This window comes from Hippocampus zosterae, chromosome 11, assembly GCF_025434085.1.
Source record: "Hippocampus zosterae strain Florida chromosome 11, ASM2543408v3, whole genome shotgun sequence".
Classification (NCBI taxonomy): Eukaryota; Metazoa; Chordata; class Actinopteri; order Syngnathiformes; family Syngnathidae; genus Hippocampus; species Hippocampus zosterae.
In genome coordinates this window covers 1,458,041-1,485,186 of record NC_067461.1, presented here as the reverse complement: position 1 = coordinate 1,485,186, position 27,146 = coordinate 1,458,041, and the positions used below count along the sequence as shown (strand labels likewise).

Below are 27,146 nucleotides of genomic sequence, written 5' to 3'. Positions count from 1 at the left end.
GGAATACAGTAGCTTCTTCCACAGCCATGTAGGTTAAAAACACATTGTCAAATCAACTCCAAAGTACGAGAGATAAAAATGTGAATGAAAATCGGAATGGTCCTCTGGTCGAGGAGTGTCGTGGTGCTGGTAACCAGTCAAGAATGTCATAAGGAAGCAACTTGCTATGAACGCTAGTCTCTTTATTATTGAAGTGGCTGGGTACTTTTCTTTTTACGCATGCTGTCAATTGGAACAGGACTTGGGCAGTGACCGATAACTCTTCCCAAGATCACAAGAACGGCAATAGAGAAATGGCTATAGATTAGCAATAGCCTGGTCACGAGCACTGCACATATACAAAAAATGGATTGGTCGCTACAGTTCATGGCAGCACATTCTGAATTATCAAAGATAAGTCAGTCAGTCCCACACAGTTTTCGTAAATTCAGTCAAAAGTATATTTATTGTTGTATTTTTATGTTTATAATATTTTCACAGGGCTGTTGCTTAAAAAGTAATTAATGTATACGATTAGGGGCGTGTCAGGAAGTGACCGACCTCCTTACGTGTGGGCCAGCTGTTACTGTCTCTTTAAATGCAAAGCACGGGCACCACAGAAGAAGAAATAAAACACCGGATAAGAAGAAAGTCTCTTGTCCCACTCGCCGGCGGACCCCTCCCGACCTGGTTGGACCCCCTCGGGAGGAACGAGTAACTCCACAACAGAGCCCCAAAGTCACAGTATGGCGGCACAACACTCGCAGGTACTTTGACGCATGTTCCTACTTTTCGTGCCCTTCTGTTGCCGCCTAATCCCCTTTATCTTCATCACCGGCCGGCGGCACTCCCCCTGAGGTGAATCCGGCGCAGGTTGCGTGTGACGTCATCACGTTGGTCCCTTGTTTTGTGTGGCGCCTTTTTTCGAGAGAGTAATTTTCAAGTACAGAAACACACGAGAAAACCTCACCATTATTGTTTTTTTATTTGTTGTTTTGTTTCCAGTCAAGACATGTGTGTCCGCAGTCACCCAAATGGCTGGAACTGCCAAATACTGTTCTCTGTCTCCACATGTTGCTGACATCATGCTAATTCGCCATTGTTGTTGTGAATACTGGAGTAATATTCAGGCGCGCAAAAAACGGGACAACAGGTGCTGCTGATTGGAGTGAACTAAATGAGAGCTCCGTCTAGTGGAGAAATGGTGCAAGGACGTCACTCCGGGTGACGTCAACACCAAACGCCATTTATGCTTTCATCAGAAAGTACGATTTCCGGCTAATTATGGTTTTACAAAATGGCCGTAACCAAGTTGATATCTCTATAAATGCTATCAATTGCTAAAACTATTCTGACATTTATTAGCTTCATTTGTTTTTGTGTGTGTGCGCGTACATGCGTGGGACATTTACTGGTGTGGTCTTCAAACAAGAAGAATTGTTTGTGTGGTTTGTGTGCGTAAAGCGATACCCAGCAAAATGATCTTTTGCGGAACTATCTCAGACGTTCCCTCCGACAGGCCCCCTGCATTCCGGGCGAGATACAATATCACTCATCCAGGCGACATAGGTGGCATTCCTATCTGTGACAAAAGTGTCTAAACTTAGACGCTGATACCGGTGGCCATGCTAGCTGCTTTTCGCGCGCCCATGCACACACACAGAGTGAATATCCGTACTGGTATTTTTTATTTATTTATTTGTAATGGTATCAAACATCGCTAAATATGTCGATAAAGAAAAAAAAGTAGAAATGCAGCAGTTGATGAACTGCCGAGTAATTCAGGCTATTCGACAGAACATTAACATCATTCACCATATCCTCATTAGGTGAAGCCCTAAACATAACTCTGAATAAAAACATTAAAAAAGCGTAAGTTCTGCACTGAATCATCAACGCGAACGCGCTCTTAGATACTAAAATTGAAGACCAACCACCTGTTGCCAACGGCTGCCAAAATAAAAAGCCATTAAGTTGACAGGCACAATCGCTGTCAATATAAGCAATATTTTTGCTGTGAATGGGGCATGAAAGCTCCGTTTTCACTTGTTGATGACTCCGTGCGCATTTCATGAATAGCCCGACAGTTTTGAGGTGTGCGTAATCGTTGGTACTTAAGACTGCGTGCGCTGTCACGGTTACCATGGGGACAGCGAGGGAGTAAAAACAAACCAAAAGCATAAAAGATGGCGAGGTTACGAGTTGCAGGCGCACGACTCGAGCATGATGTCACTCTGCTCTACTCTTTTCAGTAAGTTGAAACGTTTGACTTTTTAGATGATCTCTTGACTCGTATGATGTCATATTTGTTTTCATGGCGAGCATTTTTTTTTTTTACGTGGCTGTGTGAAGAGCGTGAGAGCTCTCGAGTTGTTCCTCTTGGGAGGCGACTGAATGAGAGCACACGATGTGCTGTGCAGGGAAGATTAAAAACATCAAAAAGATTCGCCTTATCTTTCCGTATTTATTTATTTTTTCGAGAGGAATTTTTTTTCTCACATTTTTGTCATTGTTGCCAGCCAAAATTTGAACTGTGAGTCACTCACAATTTTGGGCAAATCAAAACGAAAATGAAGCAATTAAGGGGGCGAACTGCCATGTGGGACCGCCCCTTTAAGGCACACATCATCACGGATATCTCAAAATATTACCAGCAATGTCTCCTTTTTTTTCTTCTTGCACCTGAGTCTGAGCCACTTGATTCTGAGTAGGCGTGTTCGACACTTTTTTTTGGGGGGGGGGGGGGTCAGACCAATAACAGTATGCCAGGTTCACAAATATCAAGGAACTGATACTTTTGTTTCATACAATTTCCATTAAATCAATGACAAATCTATTTCTAAAAAATATGATCCCTTCATTTCTGATTATTTAAATAATTGAAGAATCCGTCAATTCTTTTCGCGATTAATCGACGAATCAGATGAAAACTACATTTGAATAGCAATCCCTTGATTTTTTTTAGATATTGATCTTCCGTCTGGTGACATCTTTTAGTACCTCCCAGGAACGTGTTCTCACTTTCTGAGTGGCGACCTCTTCCTAATAGGCCAGGTGACATTTCCACAATGGCCTGCCTTCTTTTCATGCGTGACCTTTTTGTTGTTTTATTGTCGCCAGACTCGCCCATTGTAGGGAGTCCCTGAAGGGGGGGAGGCTGGAGCAGGGTGGGGGGGTAGTAGAAGAATCAAGCGGGTCTATATTAGCGCTGATGAATCACAGCGAGCATGCCATAGCGGGTGTCCCCTTTCACGCCATATAAGTCCAGCACCCCCCCCCCCCCCATGCCACACCATGCCACCCGACTATCAGTGTCTATTCTTAGCCTGTCACTTCAGTTCGTCCGAGCAGGCAAGTGCCGCTCTTCCTGCTGGTCTTCCTCGCACTGCTTCATTGTGCTCACGTCGACGTCGTCGTCTTCTTCTTCTTGTGCTCTTAGAGGCCCCCGGTCCTCCCTCGCGTCCCGACGCTCTGGCCATCATAGACCACTGAGCCAAGACAACACCGACAAAAAAAAAAAAAAAAAAAAAGAAGCTGTGACCTGCTTTTTCGGAAAAAGGAACTTTTCCTCACCTGGAACATGAGCTCGTACACGGTATCGCTGCCGGGGCCGGGACCTTGGGGCTTCCGGCTCCAGGGAGGGAAGGACTTCAACATGCCGCTCACCATCTCCAGGGTAGGATGATGCTCACGTTCTTCTGCTCCTGATAGTTCTTCTTGAGATTTGCAACCACAAACATCTTTATTGGCCCGGTACACGTAGTATCCTTGAGATGCAAGTCGCCAAACTTGTGAATTTTTACAGATGCCAGCCGTAGTGCTGTGTGGTGTCTTAAGTCCCTTCACATGTAGGATAAATAAAACGGAAAGAATTACATGTTGCGTTTAAAACGACCACATCATGCTAACGCATAATGGGAACCGTGTTGACAGGCTAGCTATTAGCATCAGTGTGATGGTGTTATAATTCTTGAAGCAACAGCTGTTGGAACACCAACGGCGTAGCAAGCAAACACAGAAAATTGCTCTACTCACAGGGACATGTATTCTCTATCCTCTGTGAAGAACGACCAATATTCGTGCGTCTTACATCGGAAGGAAGAGTCTCTGTATAGCCATGTCTGTATTCTACCGCCCCCAGGTGGCGTAGGCGCGCACACCAGAAGTAGCGGCACGATGAAGTGAGAAGAGAATTGTTTAAACATCTGTTTTTACTTTGGCAAAGAATGATTTTGCAGATTTTCTAACTTGTTGTAAATCAGGGGTGCCCAACCAGTCGGTTGTGATCGACCGGGAGCCCACGACTTGTCCTGAGTCGATCGCGGAGGTTTGAGGGAGGACTGGAAGTTGGGCGGGGGGGGGGGCGGGGTAGAAAAAAATGGTGTGTCTATATGCATGTGCGTGTTATTAATCTTATATATTTTTTGGTTAGTGTACACTGCAACCTAAGCATCCTGTCAGTCTCACCTTCACAATAAAAGTATTTAAAAAAGGAAATTAAATAAGCTGGCGCGGGACCTCCATCAATGGAAGTTGTTCGTGGTCGATGTGTGCGCTTGCACGTCAGGCAACGGTTAAATGTGCAAAATTGATTGGCTTGAAAAGTAGATCTCTTGTCATCTTGGTGCATTTTCTGCGCTGTCAATTTGAAATCATTTCTTGTTTTGAAATCAAGAGATGTTAACAAAAAATAACAATAATAATCAAATTGGAAAAAAAATAATTGGAAGTTGATCGATGATTGAAATAATCAACTGTGTTTGGCTCTGTTCAGTCTGGAATAAATCATAGTGGTTTCTTATTGGTTGTCCTCCATCCTTCATGCCTGGTCTCAAAGTACACCGGATGGCACGTCCTCAGAACGAGATCCAAAATGCTTCCGCCACCAACAAATGGCTTCCTCAATCATTTGCAGTTTACGCCAGAGGACAGAAGCCTTTTGGGGACACGAGTGAGGTGTCCCGGTGGGGTGCTATTGGGGTGGAGGGCGTGGCAGCTGTCAGCATTCGGCCGAAAGCGGATCCGCGGTGGCCCTAAAAGTGGAAGCGGTGTTGGGTTCACGTGCGCTCGGAATAGAAAGCCCAAAGTCTGGATCCTCTGTTGCACTTTCAGGATGTTACGTGGTGATTGTTTGATCGGAAGTCATTTTGGCAGCTGGTGTGTACGCAGGTGCACAATGTTACTTCACGGTGTGGACTCAACTCGGTCTCTGCTTAGTTCTTGCTACTTCTAATCGTGTCTGGTCCGCAGGTGCATAAAAAGTTACTCGGTAAGTTAAAAGCATTTTTTAAAAATCCTTACTGTGGCATGAGCATCCGCGGCATGACCGCTTGTGTCAGAGTCCATAGCGACAAAGGACTGGTCGCCACCCAATGTCAGGGAATATAGACCAGCAATTGATTGGCCACCAGTTGATGTCGGGTACGTGCAAAGGAATGACTGGTCGCCAATCCATTTCAGGGCCCATCTAGATACCCGTCTTGGATCTTTCCTTCTCCTTCACGTCAACAATTGGACCACCGTATGCTTCATTTTCAACGGGTTCAATCTATTTTATCTTCCTGCTCACGCCGCCAAATGTGAGCATCTTGAAAGTAATCCGCCCTTTTAATCCGCGTTGGTATCGCTGTGAAAACTGACTCCTGCACTTGGAGCTCCGCAGGCTCCGAGGCCTCCAAATCGCAAGCAGGAAATCACTCTGCCGTTTTGCTCGGGGCACAACTGCCGGAATTCAGTCGGGGATGCACCCTGGGCCGGTCGCCGGCAAATATCAGGCCACGCAGACGTACACAAAGGACTGGTCGCTGGTCAATGTCGGCAAGCAAGCATTCCCTACTCACATTCACACGTTGAATGACAAAAAATGTCATTCAAATATTGATGTACTGTATCAACCCCAATGTTGAGGAAACGGAATGTTGATGTGGTACAAGTACAGGACATCGAAGTGGTCCACTTGAAGTCAGCCAGTGGTCCGAGTAGCTTCTTCTGCACAGTACTGTTGTTAAGGCGCAACTGTTGACAGGCACGCGGCCGTTTTTAGCAACTGAAGGTCAGCCAACATACACGCGCGCACGTCTTATCAGTTAGCTCCTCTGCTAGCATCTACTGTTACATGTGCGCCGAGTCACTGTAGTTACTTTAAGATGGCCAACAGAACCTCCGCAGATATGACGTATATTTTTAGTCTACTCGGAAGCACTCGCTCAGTTAGGACCGTTGCGAGCTAACGCATCAGAGTTGCACTTTGATGGACAGATCTTATTGTATCATCAGGGTTATATGCAGTACTGCAATACACTGTTTCGGCTCAATGAAGTGACTCGGTGTGGTCGAAACACAGAACCCTGTGGGATTCCATGACTTAGTTTTGCTGGCAGCGATCATTAGTTTTCACTCGGCTGGGCCCTCTGGGAGCTAAACCTTCATAGCTGAACTTTTCTTGGAAAAATAGAAATATGAGAGGGTCATATGAAATACTACAACATATTCTGTTTATGGACAACTAAGCCAATAATATAGTGGCCCAAGCATGGAACCCTGTGGGAGGCCATGACTGACTTCTGTTGATATCCTATTTCTCTGAGCTGGGCCCTCTGGGAGATAAACCTTCATAGTTGTATCATAGAATTTTGCATTCATTGTATTTGGTGAGGATTTAAAAAAACTAGAATATTGAATGTATTGGATAATTAAAACGAATGACAGTGAAATGATCCATATTTACCTTTTAGCATATCAACAAATCAAAATGAACATTTTATTCTTGATCCACTGCGTTGACATCAATAATGCAGTTTTTTTTTCCATGGTGCACCCAATGAAACTGTTGCATCTGTTTGGGTGGTGAAAGTAGGCCAGACGTTCCTGCGGCTCGCATTAGGGCACTTTAATCAGACCCTCTTTGATCGACGGCATCTGCCGGCACACACCGGAGATGAAAGTGGAGCGTGGCTTAGAATTTACGGTCATTTCACACTGACTTAAATGTTTTAAGCATTTTATCCACATGATCGATAACCTCCTCATTTGATGTCCTTTTTTTTTTTTTTTCAATCTGCTCTCACGCCCAAATTGTGGTGGCCAGCTCTCCTGCAAGCCATCATGAGGACAAGCTTGATAGAAAGTGGGTGCGAGGATGGATGCATGCTGGCTAGGTTGCGCTTCTTCAAATGAGTCTATTCCTGCTTGTCCTTAATGGAGTCCTCCAGGTGTAAAGTTCAGAGGTGGTGACTCATGGGTCAGTGGCTGCAAATAGCACGGCGCAGCGACCACAAAGGGGGGCTTTTGGGGGTTAAAAAGAGTAAGCCTAATGTGTGTGTATATAGACAGCTGCTCAGGCTTCACGGGGTGGTGCCATGGAGGCCGGCCGATGATCCGCTGTGCTTAGATGAACTTGAAGTGAGCGTTTGAGTTACGAGTGACCAGCCGTGTTGCCACTCAAGCCAAGCGGAAACCCCAAATGAAATGATTATGGTTCTTCGATACCCTTGCAAGTGGGCAAGGAGAGCCAGAGTCACTGATGCATATTAAGCAGTTAATCTAACGAGACAAACGCTGCAAAACCATGTGAACACTCGCAAGGACCTGCTGTAGACCACAACTCACGCCCGTATCCTCTCACGCAGACGAACCGTCTCCAGATCCCGACCGATTTCCATTTGCCTGTGCTGATTTTTGTCCAGATCACGCCGGGCAGCAAGGCGGCGCAGGCCAACCTGGTGCAGGGAGACGTCATTATGGCCATCGACGGCGTGAGCACAGAGGGCATGACCCACCTGGATGCCCAGAACAAGATCAAGATGGCCAACTACAATCTGGCACTCACCATGACCAAGTAAGAGCTGATGGCCCTCCACCCGAAACATTTTACCTTGACCCACCTGACTCTGTGCTTTTGAACCGAGTGAGGCAGGACATGTGGTAATAGGGCCTGGAAATGGCGAGTCATTTTCGCGGAACATCATTTAATATGAATTACCAGCAGCAGTTAACGTAATTGACAATTTGCAGTTGATGTTCAATCCCAGGGGGCTGGATTGTGTCACGTTGCGTGGTGGTGGTGGACCCCAAAAAGCAGGCAGGAGGGAGGAGCAGGGTGTACTTGACGAAGTGTATTAATAAAACACAGAAAACAAAATCCAAAAACAATCATAGTCCAAAGTAGCAAACAAAAATAGCAACTGAAGCTAAAACGGAACTGTGGCCAAAACAACAGCAAACAAACGAACATGACAGTAGCAAAGAGAAAACAATGACCCGACAATGAGTGTTCGGGCTGGGAGTCCTTTTGAAGCACTCATTACCTTATGACCAACAGGTGTGCTTTGCAGGAGAGCCCTACAGTGCCACCTGTTGGTCCCAAACCGAATCATGACAGTAACAATGACCCGACAATGAGTGTTCGGGCTGGGAGTCCTTTTGAAGCACTCATTACCTAATGACCAACAGGTGTGCAGCTGCAGGGGGAGCCCTACAGTGCCACCTGTTGGTCCCAAATCGAATCATGACAGATGAGCGACCCTGAGATATTTCACAAAATTGTTCTTTATTTTCTGTGGCGTTCTTGTCGGCAAATTGCTATTTCTTCATTTTTAAATGGTTTCTCTTCTCCCAGGAGGACTTTTTTTTGGGGGGGGGGGGGGGCTTCATATTCTTGAAAGCGTCTTATTCCTCGCTGGAAAACAACATTTAATTTCTCTCTTTTATTGTTTTTCTTTTCCTCCTCACAAGAACTGTGGCTTACTGCTCATGGAGGAGAAAAAGAAAAGTAATAACACAAATATAGTCGTAATGTACATGCCAAAGATGTGAGCAGATAGGGAGATATTGTTGACTCGTGCATCGCTGTGCACGCTCGGAGATAGCGACCCCAGGGGGGGTAAAGACGTCACGCGACCAACACAACACACGGGAGACGAAGCAATTTGCTCACTACTGCCATTGCCTGGCAACTCACTTTCCACTGTACCTCCTTTGAAAACAAAATGGTAGTTGTGATGTCACTGAGGCCCTGTGCGGGTTTCTTAAAGGGGCGGTTACCCCATCGTGACTGGGTGGACACGCACATGCAAATATGAACGGAACCCAAATATGTGAACATGCGTCATCAAAATAACTTGTTGAACCTCTAGGCCGTGCCTACGTTTTGTTTTTTAACTTCACAAAGGAAGTATAAAATCCCAAAATATGTTCCTGAGTGTCAAAAAGGTTAAGAGGGAAGCCATTTTGAGGTGCACATGGCCTCTCGGTCACCTGAAGATTTTTCTTATTATTATGTTTTTGAGTATAAATAACTGGTCCTCAAAGAGGGCGTGGATGTGGATGTCGCCCCCAACATTTTTTTTCCCCCCCTTCACGGATAAGATCTGATAAGATGAGTGAGGAAATGAATGTCGGTGCACGCCGAGCGAACGCCAAGCGATATCTCATAACCGAGCGCCAACGCTCCGGGTGATGCACAAAAGACGCAAGGGCCCGGGATGAGGGTGAGGATGAGGGCGGATTTTGACCTCCCCCAGAGAAGATGAAGAAGGTTTATTGGCACGTTCCCGCAAGTCACTGCACCGCCATCGTTGGCGTTCTTTTCTTGCTTTTCAAACGTTTCCGAGATGCTGCGCGGGGTCAACGTGGCAGACAAAATCGGCTCAATCGTGTCAAACTACAACCTGGTTAGTGTTAGAGAGCGATAATGTCAGAAATATGTTTGCGCCGTCACGTTTTGGCACGAAATGTTTCATTTTCCACCTTAAAGCGTGACCTTTTCCGTCTGTCAAATGAACGTTTTCCTCTCTTCTCTCGAGGTCAAAGCGTCCCGTTGCCATGCCGACGCCCAGAATCGACACCGGCATTTCCTTGATCCCTCACCAGCAGGTGAGCTTTCCCATACAGCATCGCTCTTCTTCGTTCTTTTCGCTCCACCCCAAAGCCTTAAATGCGACGTCTTTGCCTTCCAAAGCCGAGGAAACCATCAAACCAAGACTTCAAACATAAAAATGAATTTGACATGAATTCTCTGACTCGCCATATCAGGGGTTCTCAACCTTTGCGGGTCCAGGACTCCCTTGAAGGTTTTCCCCCCAAATATTCTCTTAATAATCAGCTTTTTATTCTGGAAAAAAATGCAAAAAAATGGGGTCCGAGGACCCCAGTTTGAGAACCTGCTGCTGCCCCCTTGTGGTGACTTTAAAAACAGGTTAGAACAGAGGCATATTCATAACTTGATGGTAACATAATGGTATACGTTTTTTTTTGTTGATGGACCGCTTCTGCCCCCCCGTCTCCTCCCCGGCCGTGGTCGCAGGTGAACGGTCGCCCGTCGGTCCGCGGCGCCTCACCGGGGCCCGCGGAAGCGGGCGGCAGCCCCGCCCGCAGGAAGCAGTATAACTCGCCCATCGGCCTGTATTCAGAGGAAACTCTGAGAGAAATGGCGGCCATTCAGGCAGGCCTGCCCGTGGGGTACGTAGCCAGGAAAAAAATAAACGTGAGCTCGGACTTAACAATGGTACCTTGACGCTGGAGTAGAGTCCCACTGATTCATTGAATAACGGCCCTTTTCAAAATAATCATAATCGGTTATAGTTTTGACCATTAAATCCCAATACAGTACATTTTCGCTTTCCAATGGCGCAGTCAATGCACCATTAACGTAACTCGGTAAATCTGCCAACGTTGTTGTAAATGAGACGGCCACACCAGAACTGGAACACGGCATCATCTCCCTCGAAGCATATTAAATAAAATGCATTTTTATTATTATTATTATTAAGTGTACATTGAATGGCGTTAGAGCTCTATCTAGTGGACAAATGGCGCAAGGACACCCACCGTTCTGGGCGACTACAACACCGAACATGAGGATAGATATAATGGAAAGGTTTAATCGTCAAAACTCCGGTCGATTATGATTTTGGAAAAAAAAAAAGGCATGGAGTATAATATATATTTCTTTGACAGCGTCTTGTGGCATCTTGGTACCGAAGAGTCGAATTGGATTGAGAAGCTTCATTTAATGTTTGGCCAATGACATACAAGTCAAGGTACCACTGTGCTTGTGTTGTTTAGCGATCAGCGAAGTTGTGACCAAGTTGCACTTTGATGACCGAGCCTCATGTCATGTGACGGAGAAAAGTAAGAGCCTCAGAACATTTGCTGTCGAAGGGAAAGCAGAACGGATTTGTTCGTATGAAGCCATCCCTGATCCAAATTATTGGCTAATTATTTGCATTATTCAAATGGTGTTTTCGTGTTTTATCATTTAGATCAGAATCAGAATCAGAATCATCTTTATTGGCCAAGTATGTAGAACACACAAGGAATTTGTCTCCGGTATAACACGCTGCACTAGTATCATCGTGATTCTGCTCTGATTTTTTGGAGCGATGGCGTCTTCCTGTTGACTGTTTTGGGATGAGCGCTGGTGTGGACTCCGTGACTCAGAATGCCTTTCTGGTTTGGTTGGTGCGAGAAATGATTGGCAGCGAAGAGAAGTTAATTGATTTTGTTTTCACTGGGGGGGTTTTTCCCCATGGTGCGAGGCATTTGGAGTTTTGAGCAGCACCGCCTCAATGCTTCGAATTGAAAATCACATTTGCGAAGGTCTCTCGCTCCAAGTCTGGAGCCGTTTGAATCATTCAGGTTAGTCGAATCCTCTTCCGGCAAATGACGTCATTCCTGATGATGTCACACTCACATCTCTCCTCCTCAATCAAGATGTTCACCTCCTCTTCCTCCTTCTCCTCCCCACGAACTGAAGATGATGTCACCTGACTAATGTCCTTCTCTCTCCTCATTTTCCTCATATTGGCTGGCCACCCTCATCCCGTGCTCATGGCCAAAACCAGGTTTTCAGCCCCCCTGCTCCCAAGTTAGTATCGTCCTGCCGAGCGCATCGCATATCAAGTGTGTTTGTGCTCGTGTGTGTGTGTGTGTGTGTGTGCGCGTGTGCGTGGGTGTGTTTGCATTGTCATGGTAGCGCTGACTAGAACATTGCACGGCACGTTGGCCCGAGGAAGAAGCTGCTGGTTTGGGGTGTGTTTGTTTTTCAAGTTGCAGTGATTATGGTGCTACTAAAACCTAGCCGCTAGCTTTTTTTGTTACTATTTTTGTAGTTTTTCCTGATCAAATAAATGAAATGCAGCGACGGTTAAGTGATTGACGACTAATCGGTTAGCAAATTAGTCGACAACTATTTTGATAACAATAGCCCCACCCCCAAAAAAAGAACCACCAAGAGGAAATGAGGTTGCTAAACTTGGCTTAGCCTAGCATGACGGGACGGTTAGCATCTCATAAGTTGTCTGATTATTTATTTGCATTTGCTCTTTAAAGGCCAGGTTGGCATTCCAAATGATCCAAACGCCTTTCGTGGGTGTGCGCCCGTCAACCGAAATGAGCCAAGGCGTGTGTGTGTGTGTGTGTGTGTGCGCGCGGCTGACGAAACGACGCCGTAAGCACACTTCTGGTTTGCTGTGTGTGTTGTGTTGTGTTGTGTTGACTTGTCTGACGCTTGGCGTGACGGCAAAGGTCACGCCGTGCTCGCCGTGGCGTTGGATTGGCGGGAGCGTGTTGATCTCGGAGGCTCGGTTAGTCACTCTGTGCTCGTGAGGGGCGACGATTTGGGACAAAATTCACAATGACCTCTCGCGCTCTCTCATACTCAACGGGCATCTTCTCGCACATGCTACTGAAAATCTTACACCGCTTACCGGAATCCTCTCATGTGCGTTGATGAAAACCACTCGCACGCACTACTGAAAAGAATGCAAATGCTCTCCCACTCCCGCCAGGAACACTCTCACGCAGACAAGTGAAATGGGCGAAACGCACAAACACGCATTCTGCTGGTGGAATACTCTCACACATAGGACGGGATGCTCTGACATCCACAACTGAAAAAATTGTCCCGCTGATGAAACGCGCTCGCACGCTCACTCCTAAAAGACTCCACTCGGCATCGGCGATAGCTCATAGACATCGTTGAAGCGCTCTTAAGTGCTCTCACGCATACTCTTGAGAAGCTCTCTCTCGCATTCCCGAGACCCTGTGAAATGCCCAAACACAACCGAAAACAATTTTTTACGTGAGAGGTGATCCTGAATGACGTCCCACACGCCGATGGAGCCGTCGCCTCTCATGTAGTTTCTGCAGTGTCCCTAATGAAGCGTCCCCCCCCCCCCCCCTCCATGAATGCCTTTTTGTCGCGCAAATCGAAAACGCGCGTTGACTTCACCCGTGCGCCGTCCTCGCCTCTCAGCGCCGGCGTGCTTGTGAAGGAAAGCGCCGCGGCCAGCCACAAGGCCATCGAGGTGACGGGCCCGGGGGGCAAGGCCACCATCATCCACGCCCAGTACAACACGCCCATCAGCATGTACTCGCAGGACTCCATCATGGACGCCATCGCCGGGCAGACCATGACCAAGGGACACGACGTCGGGTGAGACACCCCCCCCCCCCGCCCCCCCTCGCTCGGTTTCTGCCTCCTTCTTCTGAAGTGTGAATAAGCGTACCGTCATCGCCAAAATTCCGTTCCGTTCCCTTCCACTCTTCTCTTCTCCTTCTTGCGAGGAAGTTGTTTTGTTGTCCGTCGATGGTGACGTCACGCTTCGGGATGGAAACGTTGTCACAGTCGGCTTTGTGAAGCCGCCTGGTGATTTGTGATTTTTGATTGTGCTTTGGGGCGTTCGTGACGTGAAAACTTAGCTGATAAAAAATCATCTTGTGAAACCTTTGCACTCGTCTCCTCACAGTCGTCTGCGTCCATCTCTCAGATTTCAAGAAGGACTTGTCATCAAAGCAAATGTTCTGAGCTCCTTTTTCTCTGAGCACAAGTATTTTTTTTCACTTCCTCGTGTGCGCCCCCCCCCCCCTCCAACATTTCATCCTTTCTTAATGATTTTTCATTCATTCCAAAGCCACTCTTTTATTTGCATTGGTGACCAACAAAGCCCGCCCCCCGTCCCCCTCGAAAGAATGCTTCCTGTTCTCTGAGCTCACTTGTTGTGGGGCTCTTGTGTGGGTGGGTTGGTGGTGGCGGTGGCGGCGGCGGGGTCTCGCCCGTGTCCGGTTCCAGTCCGCATCCAGAGCGTCTGGTGGACAGCGCCTCGCCAGTCTACCAGGCGGTCCAGAGCGCGGAGGAAAGGGAGGACGAGGACGAGGGAGGACACCGCCGCCGCCAAGCCAGCGCACAGTCCAAAACCTTCCAGACGCTCGCCAACATGATGGGAACGGAAACGCAATGCGGTAAGAAGGCGGATGCCCGTCGCATGCTTCGATGATTCTTCCAGGAATCTTCATCGTGCAAATGCTCGGTGGGCATCTGCATCGCTTAACCCGACATGTTTTGTTTGTGTCTCGCAGTCATGGCGGATGAGGAAGAGGATGCTGAGGTGTTGAGGAAGAGCAGGTAGGCTGCGTCGCTCGCACCTCAGAACCTGCACAAGAAGTCTCGCCCCGCCCCGCCCCGCCCTGCCCTGCCCTGCCCGCCTCACCTCACCTCTACCCTCACCGCTTCCCACCAACCCGTGACAAACGCAACCAAAGTTCTTTTTCTTTGTGTGTGTGTTTGTATGTGTGTGTGTGTGTGTGTGTCGCTATGAAAAGAACCCAAAATTGCACTTTGTCAAATTTTGGGAGAAAATCGTTACACAGATTTCATGTCAAAACGATTCAGCTTTTTGTCCCAACTAAATGTGCACTTTTGATCTCATGAACATCGCTCATTTCTATTCTCGTAATATTAACTTCTTTCAACTTGAATCTCGAATGTAAGCAATATAGACTGAGGGAGGATGGAAACAGCTGTTTCAAACATTTTCGGTCGCTTTATGACCAAAAGCACTTTGCTCGCACAACCTGCCGCTAGCCTCTGCTATTGGCCAGTTAGCAGGTGCCCTCACTTCCGCGCCACTCGTCTGATTGGACCCGCCTTTGAAAAGGAAATTCACATTCAGAGTTACTGTTGTGTAGAATTTGTGAATAGTGACCCCAACTGGACTAAAATAATAACTGCACCTCACATGCATGGATTGTACCTTTTTATTTTGCTAATTAGCATGACGTTTAGAAATGCATACATATGAAGATTACACGAAATACCCGGTCACTATTTTGTGGATTTTTGTCTGTTGGCGTTGTAGTTTGGAATATCCAACTTTTTATTCTTGTCGTATTCTCAAAAATACAAAACTTACGGAGGTGGGGGGGGGTCTCCGTTGTCATAACCTGCCACCTTTTCGATGGTAGACGGGTCTGGACTGCAGGCAGTTCAGTCTAGGACCCAGAGTCTTTTGTGCGGAATGTAGTTTGGCATTGTCTCGCTGAGATAAGCAGGGGGCGGAGACCACAAAGATGGCGGCCGAGGTTTCTCCTGCTAGCCACCTGCCTTTTGCGATCGCACGGCTGTTGCGAGTCAACATTTTCAGGGTCTTTGAAGTCTTGCCGTTTTTCTGGGCTGAATGTGTTGCGTTCAAGTGCAGCTGAGAAAGTTAGCCAGATTTTCTTGTCCCTTTTGTGAGTGACGCAGTCTCATTTCTTGCATGGATAATGATGACGACAATTGGTGATGTTGCGTTTCATTTTCCGTCCGCCGACAGAAGCGTCGATGGAAAAGTCCCTTTTGGAGAATTCGCATTCGGGTGTCGCTCTGTTTTGTTTTGTTTTTTTCTTGTCTCGCTTCCCCTCACGAGTCTTCCTCCGATTCTTTTCGTAGGCGAGGCTCCGAAAACGTCACACATGTCGGATAGCGCCGTTTGCTCACGTGTTTTTATATCTTACACTTGCAGCCTGAAGCGTCAGTCGGCCGCCGGCGTCCAACACAAGGCGGCCGTGTCCAGGTACTGCTGCCCGTCGCGGCAGCCGTCGCTAGTCCCCCTCGTCTTTCATTGAGCTTCCTCAGCGTTATGCGGCAAAGCTTAAACAACACATTGTGGCACACGTGTCGCGTGAGCCACGCCCACTCCACTGAATGGCAAACTCGGGGGCGGCGTTTCTTTCCATGGAGAGATGCAGTACAGTGCTGCCTTGACTTAAGAGTTTTTCAAGGTACGAGTTGTTGCCAAAATTAGTCGACTCGACAGTGAAAAATGACTTTTCGCACAATCCTCTGTGACGGGGTTTGATTTTAAGTGCACTTTGTTTCATTTCAATGGGAAAGTTTGATGCGGCATAGGAACAAATTAATTGACGAGCTTGGACACGGAGCAAATTAAAGTCAAGGCACACAAGTGTACGTTTGAATCACTCCTTGGTATGAAATCGATCAATAAGCCGTTGAATTCTCTCCTGCTTTTTCTTCTTTGCTACGCTACTCACCTTCATCGTCAACTAAGCTGACATCGTCACCCTCGCGGTCGCGTCACCGGTATGGTCATTGAACGCATCATCTCTTGCTTCCTCCCCCTAGTCAATTTGGTCAGCCGGCCGCCGCCGCCCCAAAGCAATACCAGCAGGCCCCGCCCATGCAGCAAGCCCCGCCCCCGCAGCGCTACCAGCAGGCCCCGCCCACCCAGCAGAGTTCCATTCAGATACCCATGGGCTCCGCCCCTCCCAAGGTGGTCAGCACGGCCTGCATCTACCCGTCGCAGCCAGGTGAGCCAGCCCAATCGGGACCGTCGCGTCAAGTGTTTCGGCCGCACAATGAGATTGTCGCGGAAGTGACCCCCCCCCCCATTCGTCTCGCGACATGAACTGCCTGACTTGCTGTGTTTGGTTTGCTTGCTTACAAACACTTCCCGTCTCTTTCAGCCGCGCCACCCCACGCGCCCCAAGCTCACCCCCACCGCGCCGCCGCCGCTCCGCCGCAGGCGGCGGGCGGCGCAGGTGGCAACCGCCCCCCGTGGGTGACCGACAGCTCCTTCGCCAACAAGTTTGACCCGAGCAAGACCACCACCGCAGTCATCAAGCCGCCTCCGTTGCCTCAGGCTGCGCCGCCGCCGCCCCAGTACATCCCCAACCCCTCGGCCGCCGCCGCCTCCAGACCCGCCCATGTCACTCCTAGCCCCGCCCCTTTCTCCCCCGTGGCCAGGGGTGTGGCGCAACGGGCCGAAAGGTTTGCCGCCGGCAGCCGCACGCCCTTGTGTGGAGCCTGCAACAGCATCATCAGGTAACGCTGCGCCATCTGCTCACTCGTGATTTGAACTGTTTATTTGATTTAGATTTAGATTTTTTTTTATACTCCAAACGATGATCCCGAAACACTTTTATATCATTTCAAACCGATCTTTCAAAATAAAGGCCTTACCTCATTTATTTATCCCATTTGCCCTTCTATGAGCTTTTTGACCCCGCCGTAGATGGTCTCCATTTTTAAAAACATGCTTCAGCCGTACCCAAATTATCCGTTCGCTTCCGCCACCGCCAAAAGCCTCGGGGGTCCCGGCCTTTCTCTCTGCATCTTCTCGAGATTCCGTTTTCCGGTGGCAGGGGTCCCTTCCTGGTGGCGCTGGGCCGCTCGTGGCACCCCGAGGAGTTCAACTGCCACTACTGCAACATGTCGCTGGCCGACGTCAGCTTTGTGGAGGAGCAGAACAGCGTTTACTGCGAGAACTGCTACGAGGAGTTCTTTGCCCCCACCTGCGCACGCTGCAGCACCAAGATCATGGGGGTAAGGAGTCAAAAGCGTCAGCCAGTCCTTTTGAGTTCTACGTGGTTAACGACGGTGTAATTACCTGAACTTGACCGTTCAACGCTATTTGGAACACGTGACAGTAGAGAGAGAAACCGTTTCGGGCTGCCCCCCCCCCCCCCCCGAAATTGGATTATTCCTCGGCTTGTCGTCGTTGACCTGTTGTGTTGTCGCCTGACAGGAAGTGATGCACGCTCTGAGGCAGACGTGGCACACCACTTGCTTTGTGTGCGCCGCCTGCGGCCAACCCTTCGGCAACAGCCTCTTCCATATGGAGGACGGGGAGCCGTACTGCGAGAAAGGTACGTCGCCGTCCCCTCCTGCGTGCCGTCACGACGCCGGCGGGTCACTCACAACGCCGTTCCGTCTGCTCTCAGATTACGTGGCGCTGTTCAGCACCAAGTGTCACGGCTGTGACTTCCCCGTGGAAGCCGGAGATAAATTCATCGAGGCTCTCGGTCATACCTGGCACGACACCTGCTTCGTGTGCGCGGTGAGAAACTACTCCTGCAGTCCCAACGCCGTACCTGCGCCGGCGGGAGATCAGACCACATACACACACCTGTCTTCAAAAACGATGGCTCGACGCAGGCAAAATATTTCTTGACGTTTTGTGGTCGCAACTTGTGAGGAGTGACCTGGCAACACGTAAGGGGCTGAAATCCGATTGGGCGGTGGGTGGGAGTGAGATCTGTCATCCGCATAGATGCGATTGAAGGAGTGCGGCCAAGAGAAACGCTAGCAAATGAAAACGATAAACTGTTCAGTTTCATTGAGTAAATATTGCCTATCAGGTCAGATCTAATTTTAACAAAATATGTTGGGTCAAAAAAAATAAAATAAAACAAATCTTAGTTCGGATCCTAATTGCACATTTGCCCTCATCAATGTCGGTTGGCTTTGTTGTTGTTTCAGGTGTGTCACGTGAACCTTGAGGGCCAGCCCTTCTACTCCAAGAAAGACAAACCTCTGTGCAAGAAGCACGCTCACGCCATCAATGTGTAACCGGGCAATGACTTGCGCACACACACACACACACATCAGATGATCATCACTTATTACACACGCGTGTGCAAAAACAACACCCCCCCCCCAAAAAAATAATCTCTGCAACACTTTGCTTTCAGGAGATTTTGACAAGCTTTTATGCGCCAGCTTCACTTTTCCAAGAGCAATTTACAGACGCGCACACAATGAGCCTTCAACATTTGACAAGATGGAAAAAAAATTGAAAATCAAACATTACATCTAATTCTTTTTTTTTTTTTGTCCATGACATGTTTAAATTCAGTTTGGAGGGTGGGGGAAAAATTCTCAGCTTGGTAGTTGTTTTTTGTTTTCTGTCCAGACGAGCCACATGACCCCTGACCTCAACACAGATTGACCTCCACTCCGCCAAAATCCCCAAAGCAAGCAACCTGATGCGCGTCTGTATTTTTACTGACACCTCAACTGCACTTCATGAGTACTAAGCACACACCAGCACACACAGATAGTGCCGCGATGTAAGCCGCCCGCCGGTGTGTCTCCTTAAATTTCATTTCGGAAGTCGTGCTATTTATTTTTCTAGGGCCACTCTTTCATTTGGTGCTTAAAAAAAAAGTGATTTATTTAATCGGAGTTTTATTTGATGTATTTTGTTTTCTAAAGCAATGGCGTTTGTTTTCCTTTATTTTTGAGTCGATCCGTCGACGTTGGACAAATATTTTTTTGTGTGTTTTTCCCGCTGCAAGGACACCAACAGCTGAATGTCCGGTTTGTCTGTTGCTCCAAAGCCTGAATGAAGCTCCCAATGAAAAGTGGACAACATAGAGGAGGGGAGGGTATGGGGTGTGGGGGGGGGGGGGGGGGTTATCAAGTGTGCAAATGTACCGTAGCATAATGTTGCCTTAAACACACCGTGCGAGTGGCGCTGTCGCATGTCCACTTTTTCAAGCATTTTCTACTCGCGTGAATGCGTGTGCATGCCCCGCGTTTGTTGCCACACTTTTTTTTTTTTTTTTTTTTGCGTTTGTGCCGCCGGAAAGGAAGGAAGCAAGAAAGGACAAGCTAGAGCCAAATAAAGTTAAGAGTTCATCTCACCTGGAATGATTTCTCACACGCCAAGAATGATTTCTGCTGCAAGTGGAATAAAGTCAAACATTTGCTGCAAGCATCATGTCTGATCAAAATTATCATTCACATTATTTTTGTTGTGTGCTTTTCCCTTTCACTTTTTCTTTTACAATGAAAACGGCATGCTTTAATATTGTACGTAAAAATGTCACGACCTGGAACGTGAAGAACGACCGTTTTTGAAAAAAATGTGGGCTTCAATTCATATAGTGCGGCCCCATCTGGAGTGCGGGTCTTGGCCACTTGGGGGCAGTATAACAAACACGAACGAACACAAAGTTTCTGTGTTCTGTGTTCGTAGTGTTTGTTATACTGCCCTACGAACACTACGAACACAGAACACAGAAACTTTGTGTTCGTTCGTGTTTGTTATACTGCCCCCAAGTGGCCAAGAAACGTTCAGTCATTCGTCACAAACGATAGGCTGCGTCTTGAGTGTTGTATTTTGTTCTCCCGATGTGTTTTTCGTTGACGTGTCCGTGGCTGAAACGCTTTTGTTTGTAACAATCGAGAATCGCGAATAAAATCGGCACAGTCGGACGGATGTTAAAGGTACCTTTATTTCATTTGTATTGTTTTATAAAAGAAAATAGCACTGAAGCTCCGTTAATAACAGCGACACAGACTGCAGGTAAGTGTAGTGATTCATTAGTGGTTGCGTGTGTGTGTGTGTATGCGCAGGCGCGCGCGTTTCTCGGCAAAGCTACATGCACGGCAAAAGGCATCGGATGTGTTTCTGACTTCCAGCCCTGTGATTGGACGCTTGGGGCGGCACGTTGGGCCAGAGTGACGTCACTCTACATCCCGACCAATCAGCCGAGAGTTGTGTGGGAAGAGGGCGAAAAGCACAGGAAGACAACACGCGAGGAAAGGCAGGAACCGGTCTTCTTTCTCCTCATTGGACGGGCACAAACAGGAAGTGAGTGTTGACACTAGAAGAGTTGAAACGTCAATTGATCGATCAATGAATAAATACTTTTTTTTTTTAACTAGCGCATGAAGTGTTCACCTAATAGCGTAATTGAAAATATATTTTTTTTAAAAACGAGAAGTTTCTTCCCATCACCTCGAGGATGGAAAATCATCAACATATTCTTCATGTTATTTTATTTAACTCATTCACTCCCAAAGACGTTTTTAAACGTCTTCTCAGACTTGGTCAAGAATTGGCTGGTACTGAATGAGTTCATTGCAATTGTGACATGTTAAAAATGACCTTGGCAATGACACGTTGAAACTACTGAAATGTTAAACGCTACATTTGTTCGCTCACCTACTGAGCGGCTTGTTGGGTCTGTTCTCCTCCATCGTCTGTTTTTGGAGCATCGGTCTGCTGCAGGAGAAAGACATCATCCAGGTCACATGACCTCTGCCATCTTGTTCCGCCTACGTTTACTGTATATTCATAACGGCGATTCACTCTGAACAAAGCAACTGGTTGTTCTCTGTTCCGGCACTGTCGCATAACTTAGCCTGCCGCTAGTCTTGGAGTTATTAAGAGTTGTTTTGGTGGACATTGTGCTGCTCCACAGAGCTTTATAGTCCGGCGAGAAGCAGACAGCCAAGTTGCCGAAATCGCAAAATGAAATAAAGTGTCAACACTGCCAGAAGCTGTCATGGCTCACCACAGTGACGAATCCGGTGGATAAGGCGGCGTTCTCCACGCTGTCCACCGTGGCCTGGGCGACCTCGTTGGCCCCGGCGACGGCGGCGTCGGCCACCATGTTGGCCTGCTCGGTTGTCTTCTGGGACACTGGAAGGACACTGGGATGTCAAGCCGTTTTGGCAAACACTCCCGAGACCGAGTGCCTAGCTTGTCTATAGTGTAATGGCTAACGGATCCCTGAAGATGGCGATGTTGGGTGGCTTTGGATTTGCGGTCAGCACGGCTTTTGAGGGGTAGATAAAGATTCGGAGGTGAATCTCGGCATGCCACGGTAATTACGAGGGTGAGAAATTCAAGTCAGGTCACGCGCTGAGTCAGCGTCACAAGCCTTTTGTAGTTTGAGGTGTCACAATAGTTAGAAATATATTTCCCCAATGTCACCGTTGTGATGGTGTGAGTGCTTCGGTTTTGCTACCTGTATTGACGCCGGTCACCACGCCCTCCATGGTCTTGTTTCCTGGAAAGAACACACGAGCGTGCATGTGTGGAATTGAATAGGATTGACTTAGCAAGTTTTTTAATAAAACAAACAGGGCGACCGCGCAATCCCGATCCCGAGGATGTGATTTCATTTTCGGCGAAATTAACGCCCTCCTCTAAAAAAAGGTGCATTGCCTATAGATGCCACAAGAGGGCAGGAACCGAATCCTCATTCATTGATGCTTGTGCATTTTCTGCAATTTCCATTTGAATTTTTCGCGAAGGGATGCAAAACAGGACCACCCCCCCCCCCTTCAAAGTCCTCGATATCGGTAGCACAAATGATGGCGCGTCTAGCGGAGAACGCCGTCGTATGTTTTTTTTTTTTCCTCTCCGACCGAGTGGCATATCAATTAGGTTTTGCGTTCTATTTCTGCTTTGCAACAACTCACTCTGGGCTGGGCCACACCCTGAACGCCGTCTGGACTTCCTCTCCAAACATGCGCCCCCTCCCCATCCGTCCAGTCCTCGACCTTCCACCACGTAGTCTGCATGACCCCCACATCTTGTATTCATATTGCACTTAATTGAGCGGTGTTTGTTTTGTTTTTGTTTTTTTTTTCTTCTTCTTCTTTCTACCCACATTCTTGCTGCTGGAGGCTGTAAATTTCCCCAGTGTGGGACATATCAAGGATATCTTATCTTATCTTATCTTATCTTATCTTATCTTATCTTATCTTATCTCTGTGGTTTGCATTTTCATTTTTAACGTTGCCCTTTCTGCCCCCAACGCTCATCCCTCGCTTCCTTCTGAGCTCCACCCGCTGACAAATAATTCATTCCATTTAGGGGAGCTTCATTTTCTCTGATCACATCAGATGAAATATCACCCCCCCCCAACCCCCCCCCCCCTCCCCGAAACAAAATGCACTGATTTGCTATCGTCGTCACGAAGCAACATTTAGCCTTTGCCAACTCACCGACATACATGACCCCCTCCTTGGTCTTGGCGGCGGCCTCCTCCACGCCGGCTTTGGTCTTCTCTGCGGCGGCCACCACGCCGTCCTTGGCGATGGAGAAGCCCTTCTTCAGAACGTCCATGATGCTGCTGCTGCTGCTGCTACTTCTTTTTCTTCTGCTTGCGCTGCCTCGACTGTCCCGTCCTCGTCTGCTCTGCTCGTCCTGCTAATGGAGGAGAGGGAGGGCGGTAGGGGGGAGGGAGGGGGGAGGAGGTGAGGCCGAGCGGGGCGATGCCAACATGCGAGAGGGACGACGCAGGGAGAGAGCGTGAGTGCTGCAAAGGGGGGTCGGGGGGGGGGGGGGGGGAGGCACATTAGTGCCAGATGGAAAAAAAAATAAAAAGGCAGCTTTCTATTCATGCCTGGACTTTCACCAGCAATGAATTTCGTTGATTTCAACTTCAAACTTGCTCACAACGCCATCACGAGGATGCGACCACACCCCCGCCGAGGGCAGAGGAGGCCTTCCATTGGCTGAGATTTCACTGCATGGTCATCGCTTGACTTTTTTAAAGAAAAAAATCCTAAACTAGTCCCAAATCTTGAGATGACAGTGCACAGGACTGCATTGCATCACTCCGAGGGGGGGTTCCAATATTTGAAGGTCATTTGAATCTAATGATATTGATAACCTATCGGAAGAAAGGGAGGATCCCATGGGTGCTCTTGCAACGGAAGATGTAAGAAGAAGTAAGTTCACAACGGTCGCAATGTTCACTTGCGCCTCCAGCAGCAACCCGGTGACAAATTTGACACGTTTTCATCCACGCGGTGGCGCGCGTCTGCGCCGTTTTGCGCGTGTTGCTCTCACTCGCCTTTACGAGGAATGCGACTCCCGCCTGCTAATTGGCGTCGCGCATCTTTGTCACATTTTTTGTTTGAATCGCCACCAGCGCCCCCCCCCCCCCTCCCCGATTCTTTTTCACGGCGCTCGCGCTGACGGTTGTCGTTTTTTTTGTTTGTTCTTGTTCTATTCCACATCGGAGCAGGCCAACGCGTGAACTTCACGTGGTGAGTAGCGAAAATGACATTTGAAAAATGTAAATTCTCTCAGGACGTTGGAATGAGCTCGACCAAATTGGAATGAAGTTTGCGTGATTTCCTCATCCCTGCGTGGCTTTTTTCTGGGAATTCCGGGTTCCCTCCCACATTCCAAAAAAACATGCACGACATGTTGAACACTCCAAATCGTCGGCAAATGTGAGTGTGAGCAGCGATGGTTGTTTGTCTGTGCGTGCCCTGCCATTGGCTGGCAACCGGTTCAGGGTGTCCCCCCCCCGCCCCCACCCCCACTGCCCCAAGACGGCTGGGATAGGCTCGGGTGAGGATAAACAAAGTGCATCTAGTCCAACTCGGAATATTTCAACCTAAAACACGTCCACCTCAAGTCCAAAAGCGGGGGGGGGGGGGGGGGGGGGATGCCAGCAGAAGAAAAAGGACTTTCCTGACCACGTGAATGAATGCTTCCGCGTGCGCGCCGGTCACCCTGGTGAGAGCCTCACAAGTGGTGAAACGGCGACCAGCTCGTTTGTTCTTTTGCTCACCACCGGCCGGCCAGAAAGAAAGAAAGAAAGAAAGAAAGCAGCAAACCAAGCGCGTGAAAAATGATTTGTTGCTGACAAAATGTTAACAGCAGTTATGAAAAGTCAACACAGCCCTGTTCAAATGCCGGATTTTATTTTCAGGTCATTTCAAAGCTTTTTTTTTTTCGCCCCACCTCCACCACCATATGACCACCATATTGTCACCATATGACCTCTGACCTTTAAAACACGGCGACAACAGCCATGCAGGTGGAATTCGTTCATTCTAGCTTGATGTACAGCTTCCGCGGTTCAACAGTCCGGAGGCTGTTTGCGGTCGTGTTAGTGTAGGCAGCAGGGACGCCGTTTATTGAAAAGAACCCCCGCCCGCCCCCTCCCACACCCCTGCAAAATAACCTTCCTAAACAAATAGACAAGAGCCATGTTTTCATTGGTGGACGTTTTCTTTTTGCGTTTAATAGATAATCCTTCAGCCACCCTTCAGGTTGGCCGCCTCATAATTCTGACGACTTCCATGTTCAGACAGTATTTCGTTGCAGCCCCCCCTTATCGACATTTGACAGACAGACGGTCACGTGAAGTGGCGGTGAAATAAGTTAAAAGACTCTTTCGGGCCTGTGAAACCAGGTAAATAACAAAGCCGCCTCCTTCCTTCAGCCGGCGTGCATGCAGACGGACGTTTGGGGGGGGGGGGTTCCCCTCCCTTTCAATGCGACTCACTTTGAATTTTTTGGGACCTTAGTGAAGAAGAGGAGGGGGGGCTATACAATAACAGGACATTCATTTGAAATCCAAACAACCAGAACCGAGAAGTCGTCCCACGTGCGTCTCGCGCTCTCTCATCAGCATCTGTACAAATGACTCAACACGTGACTTTTTTTTTTTTTTGGCGAGGGGGTGTGGGGTGGGGGGTCATGACTTGAAAGCTGCATCAAATAAAACACAAACTAAAACGTTAAATAAGCGCACGCGGCCTTCATGATGTCGCCGATTTGAGGTACGCAATCAGGTCCTGGCGCTCGCCCTTCTTCTTGATGCCGGCGAAGATCATCTTGGTGCCTGGGATGTACTTCTTGGGGTTCTCCAGGTAAACCATCAACGTGTCCTCACCCCACACGATTCCTGACCACACACACACATGCGCAATGTCATCGGGCTTGTCAATTCAAGGTCACCAAGGAGACATTTGCAACCGACCTTTGCTCTTGTTAGCGTCGGTGTACGAGTATCCGTCCGCCTGGCCCGTCTTGCGGCCGAACAGACCCCACAGGTTGGGCCCCACCTTGTGCTTGCCCCCTTCCTCGACGGTGTGGCACTGTGCACACTTCTGCACAAACGCCTTCTTGCCTTTCGCCACGTCGCCCATAGTCAGCTGGAATGAGACGGACAAGGGCAACGTGAACACATTCCGCTGTATACGGGTTATATATACGCTCCAGTCAAACAGCGTAGGACGCTGGTGATCCTGCTCACTGGGTTCTGAGAGGGTTTTGGAATAGAGGCAGTTTCGCACATTGGACTCAAACAGCGAACCGAGGGCAGACAAACGACTTCATACTGGCAACGTGAAGACCAAAAGGCACAATCGTGAACGGGCCTGATCTCAAAAGCAACGGCCTGCTCTGCTTCCTTCCTTCCTCTGTCCTCTGCGCTGCTGGCGTCAAGGACGTGGAACTGAGCCGGCACCAAGCACGCGCCGACACGTCTCCACGAACTCGGTCCACGCGTTACGTCACGACGCGACTCGCCGCCCGAGGCTAAAGTGTCAAACGAGCACGACGGGCCGTTCAAATACGGTACCTCGGCTTTGTCCTTTTAGTCCTCTTCGACTCGGCCGGCGTTAGCTTCTATGCTACTTAGCATTAGCCTCCCCGGTCGTAGCGAATGTATTTAAAGGGCTAATAGGTCAGCGGGTTTATTGCACTCAAAAGGGAGACAATTAATCATCAGCGTCATTCTTAATCTGTGAACGAGTACCGGGGGTGACGTTTGACTCGCGTATCGCATTTAATTCAGAGAGGAAAAATGGAGGGTGAGCACTTAAAAAGCCGGCTCGCTACCAGGCATGGCGGTTCGCTCAAGGGTGACCGTTAACCTGGCGGGCCGGCGAATCCGGATCCTTTTCTGTGAAGACCTTACATTTCATTCAAACATCGTTTTTTTCCCCCGTTTTCCTCCGTGGCGTGGAATATTCCAGAAAACCAGGCTCATGTCTGCCGCAACACACTCAATGATGCTTGAAGGAGTTTGGCCGCCATCTACACTTGTTACTAGGCACACTTATGAGGCATGCCCATCCGAAAAAAAACTCTCGTAAGTGTACTTAATGGAGCACAGAGTGAGCAAAATCCACTCCAAAATATCCAAGAAAGCCATCGAAATGTGCCCGCCGATCGCATTCATTCGCCTGTTTTCAACAATATTAAACGCAGCTATAGCACAAAAAATCTAATGTGTGGCGTTCTACTTACGTCTAGTTGAATATGCGATCAATTAAAATGATTCTTTTGTAGCTCCTTTCCGCGATGAGACACGAACGCGCTGTGGCGGTCGCACAGAAGGTCACTCCACTTACGGGTGCCGTCTTATGACGTCATGTAGTCATGTGACGATGGTTTCGTCTCGCGTCTCCGAGGGGCCACGTCTTGTTTCCATGATTGGATTCTCTTCATGGTGTCTCGTATTTGACAAGCGGCGCGCAGTCGTCGTTGGTTGACTCAAGATTTGAAGTCGTAGGTAGAATGTATTCGTACTTTGATTTTAAGGTAGCAGCTAAAGTG

General features: G+C 48.4%; 3 protein-coding genes across 10 annotated transcripts; 1 reads left to right on the top strand and 2 right to left on the bottom strand.

The window, feature by feature from the left end:
- Nucleotides 1-607: 607 nt before the first annotated feature.
- LOC127610611 (LIM domain-binding protein 3-like) lies at nt 608-19,757 on the top strand. 7 transcript variants are annotated; one of them, XM_052080942.1, is made up of 15 exons: nt 610-746; nt 3,419-3,655; nt 7,665-7,816; nt 9,783-9,852; nt 11,823-11,845; nt 13,235-13,414; nt 14,078-14,220; nt 14,338-14,383; nt 15,762-15,812; nt 16,382-16,566; nt 16,723-17,080; nt 17,401-17,581; nt 17,784-17,904; nt 17,980-18,095; nt 18,518-19,757. In XM_052080942.1, the coding sequence occupies exons 2-15, from the start codon at nt 3,560-3,562 to the stop codon at nt 18,605-18,607; spliced, it is 1,812 nt and encodes a 603-aa protein (XP_051936902.1). In that variant the 5' UTR covers nt 610-746; nt 3,419-3,559; the 3' UTR covers nt 18,608-19,757. The 7 variants fall into 7 exon arrangements, with proteins under 7 accessions (XP_051936903.1, XP_051936902.1, XP_051936901.1 ...); XM_052080941.1 differs by having other exon boundaries at nt 14,051-14,220; XM_052080943.1 differs by lacking the exons at nt 11,823-11,845; nt 13,235-13,414 and adding an exon at nt 10,283-10,437 and having other exon boundaries at nt 608-746; nt 14,051-14,220.
- Nucleotides 19,758-20,259: 502 nt separating this feature from the next.
- Nucleotides 20,260-23,077, bottom strand: LOC127610621 (synuclein-like). Of its 2 annotated transcripts, none has more exons than XM_052080963.1 (5): nt 22,784-23,077; nt 21,799-21,840; nt 21,343-21,470; nt 20,991-21,050; nt 20,260-20,649 (listed from the first exon to the last, which is right to left on the bottom strand). In XM_052080963.1, the coding sequence occupies exons 1-4, from the start codon at nt 22,902-22,904 to the stop codon at nt 20,991-20,993; spliced, it is 351 nt and encodes a 116-aa protein (XP_051936923.1). In that variant the 5' UTR covers nt 22,905-23,077; the 3' UTR covers nt 20,260-20,649. The 2 variants fall into 2 exon arrangements, with proteins under 2 accessions (XP_051936923.1, XP_051936924.1); XM_052080964.1 differs by having other exon boundaries at nt 20,991-21,047; nt 22,784-23,069.
- Nucleotides 23,078-24,790: 1,713 nt separating this feature from the next.
- On the bottom strand, nt 24,791-26,977 carry LOC127610622 (cytochrome c). Its single transcript, XM_052080965.1, has 3 exons — nt 26,838-26,977; nt 25,564-25,738; nt 24,791-25,488 (listed from the first exon to the last, which is right to left on the bottom strand). The coding sequence occupies exons 2-3, from the start codon at nt 25,730-25,732 to the stop codon at nt 25,343-25,345; spliced, it is 315 nt and encodes a 104-aa protein (XP_051936925.1). The 5' UTR covers nt 25,733-25,738; nt 26,838-26,977; the 3' UTR covers nt 24,791-25,342.
- Nucleotides 26,978-27,146: the final 169 nt, after the last annotated feature.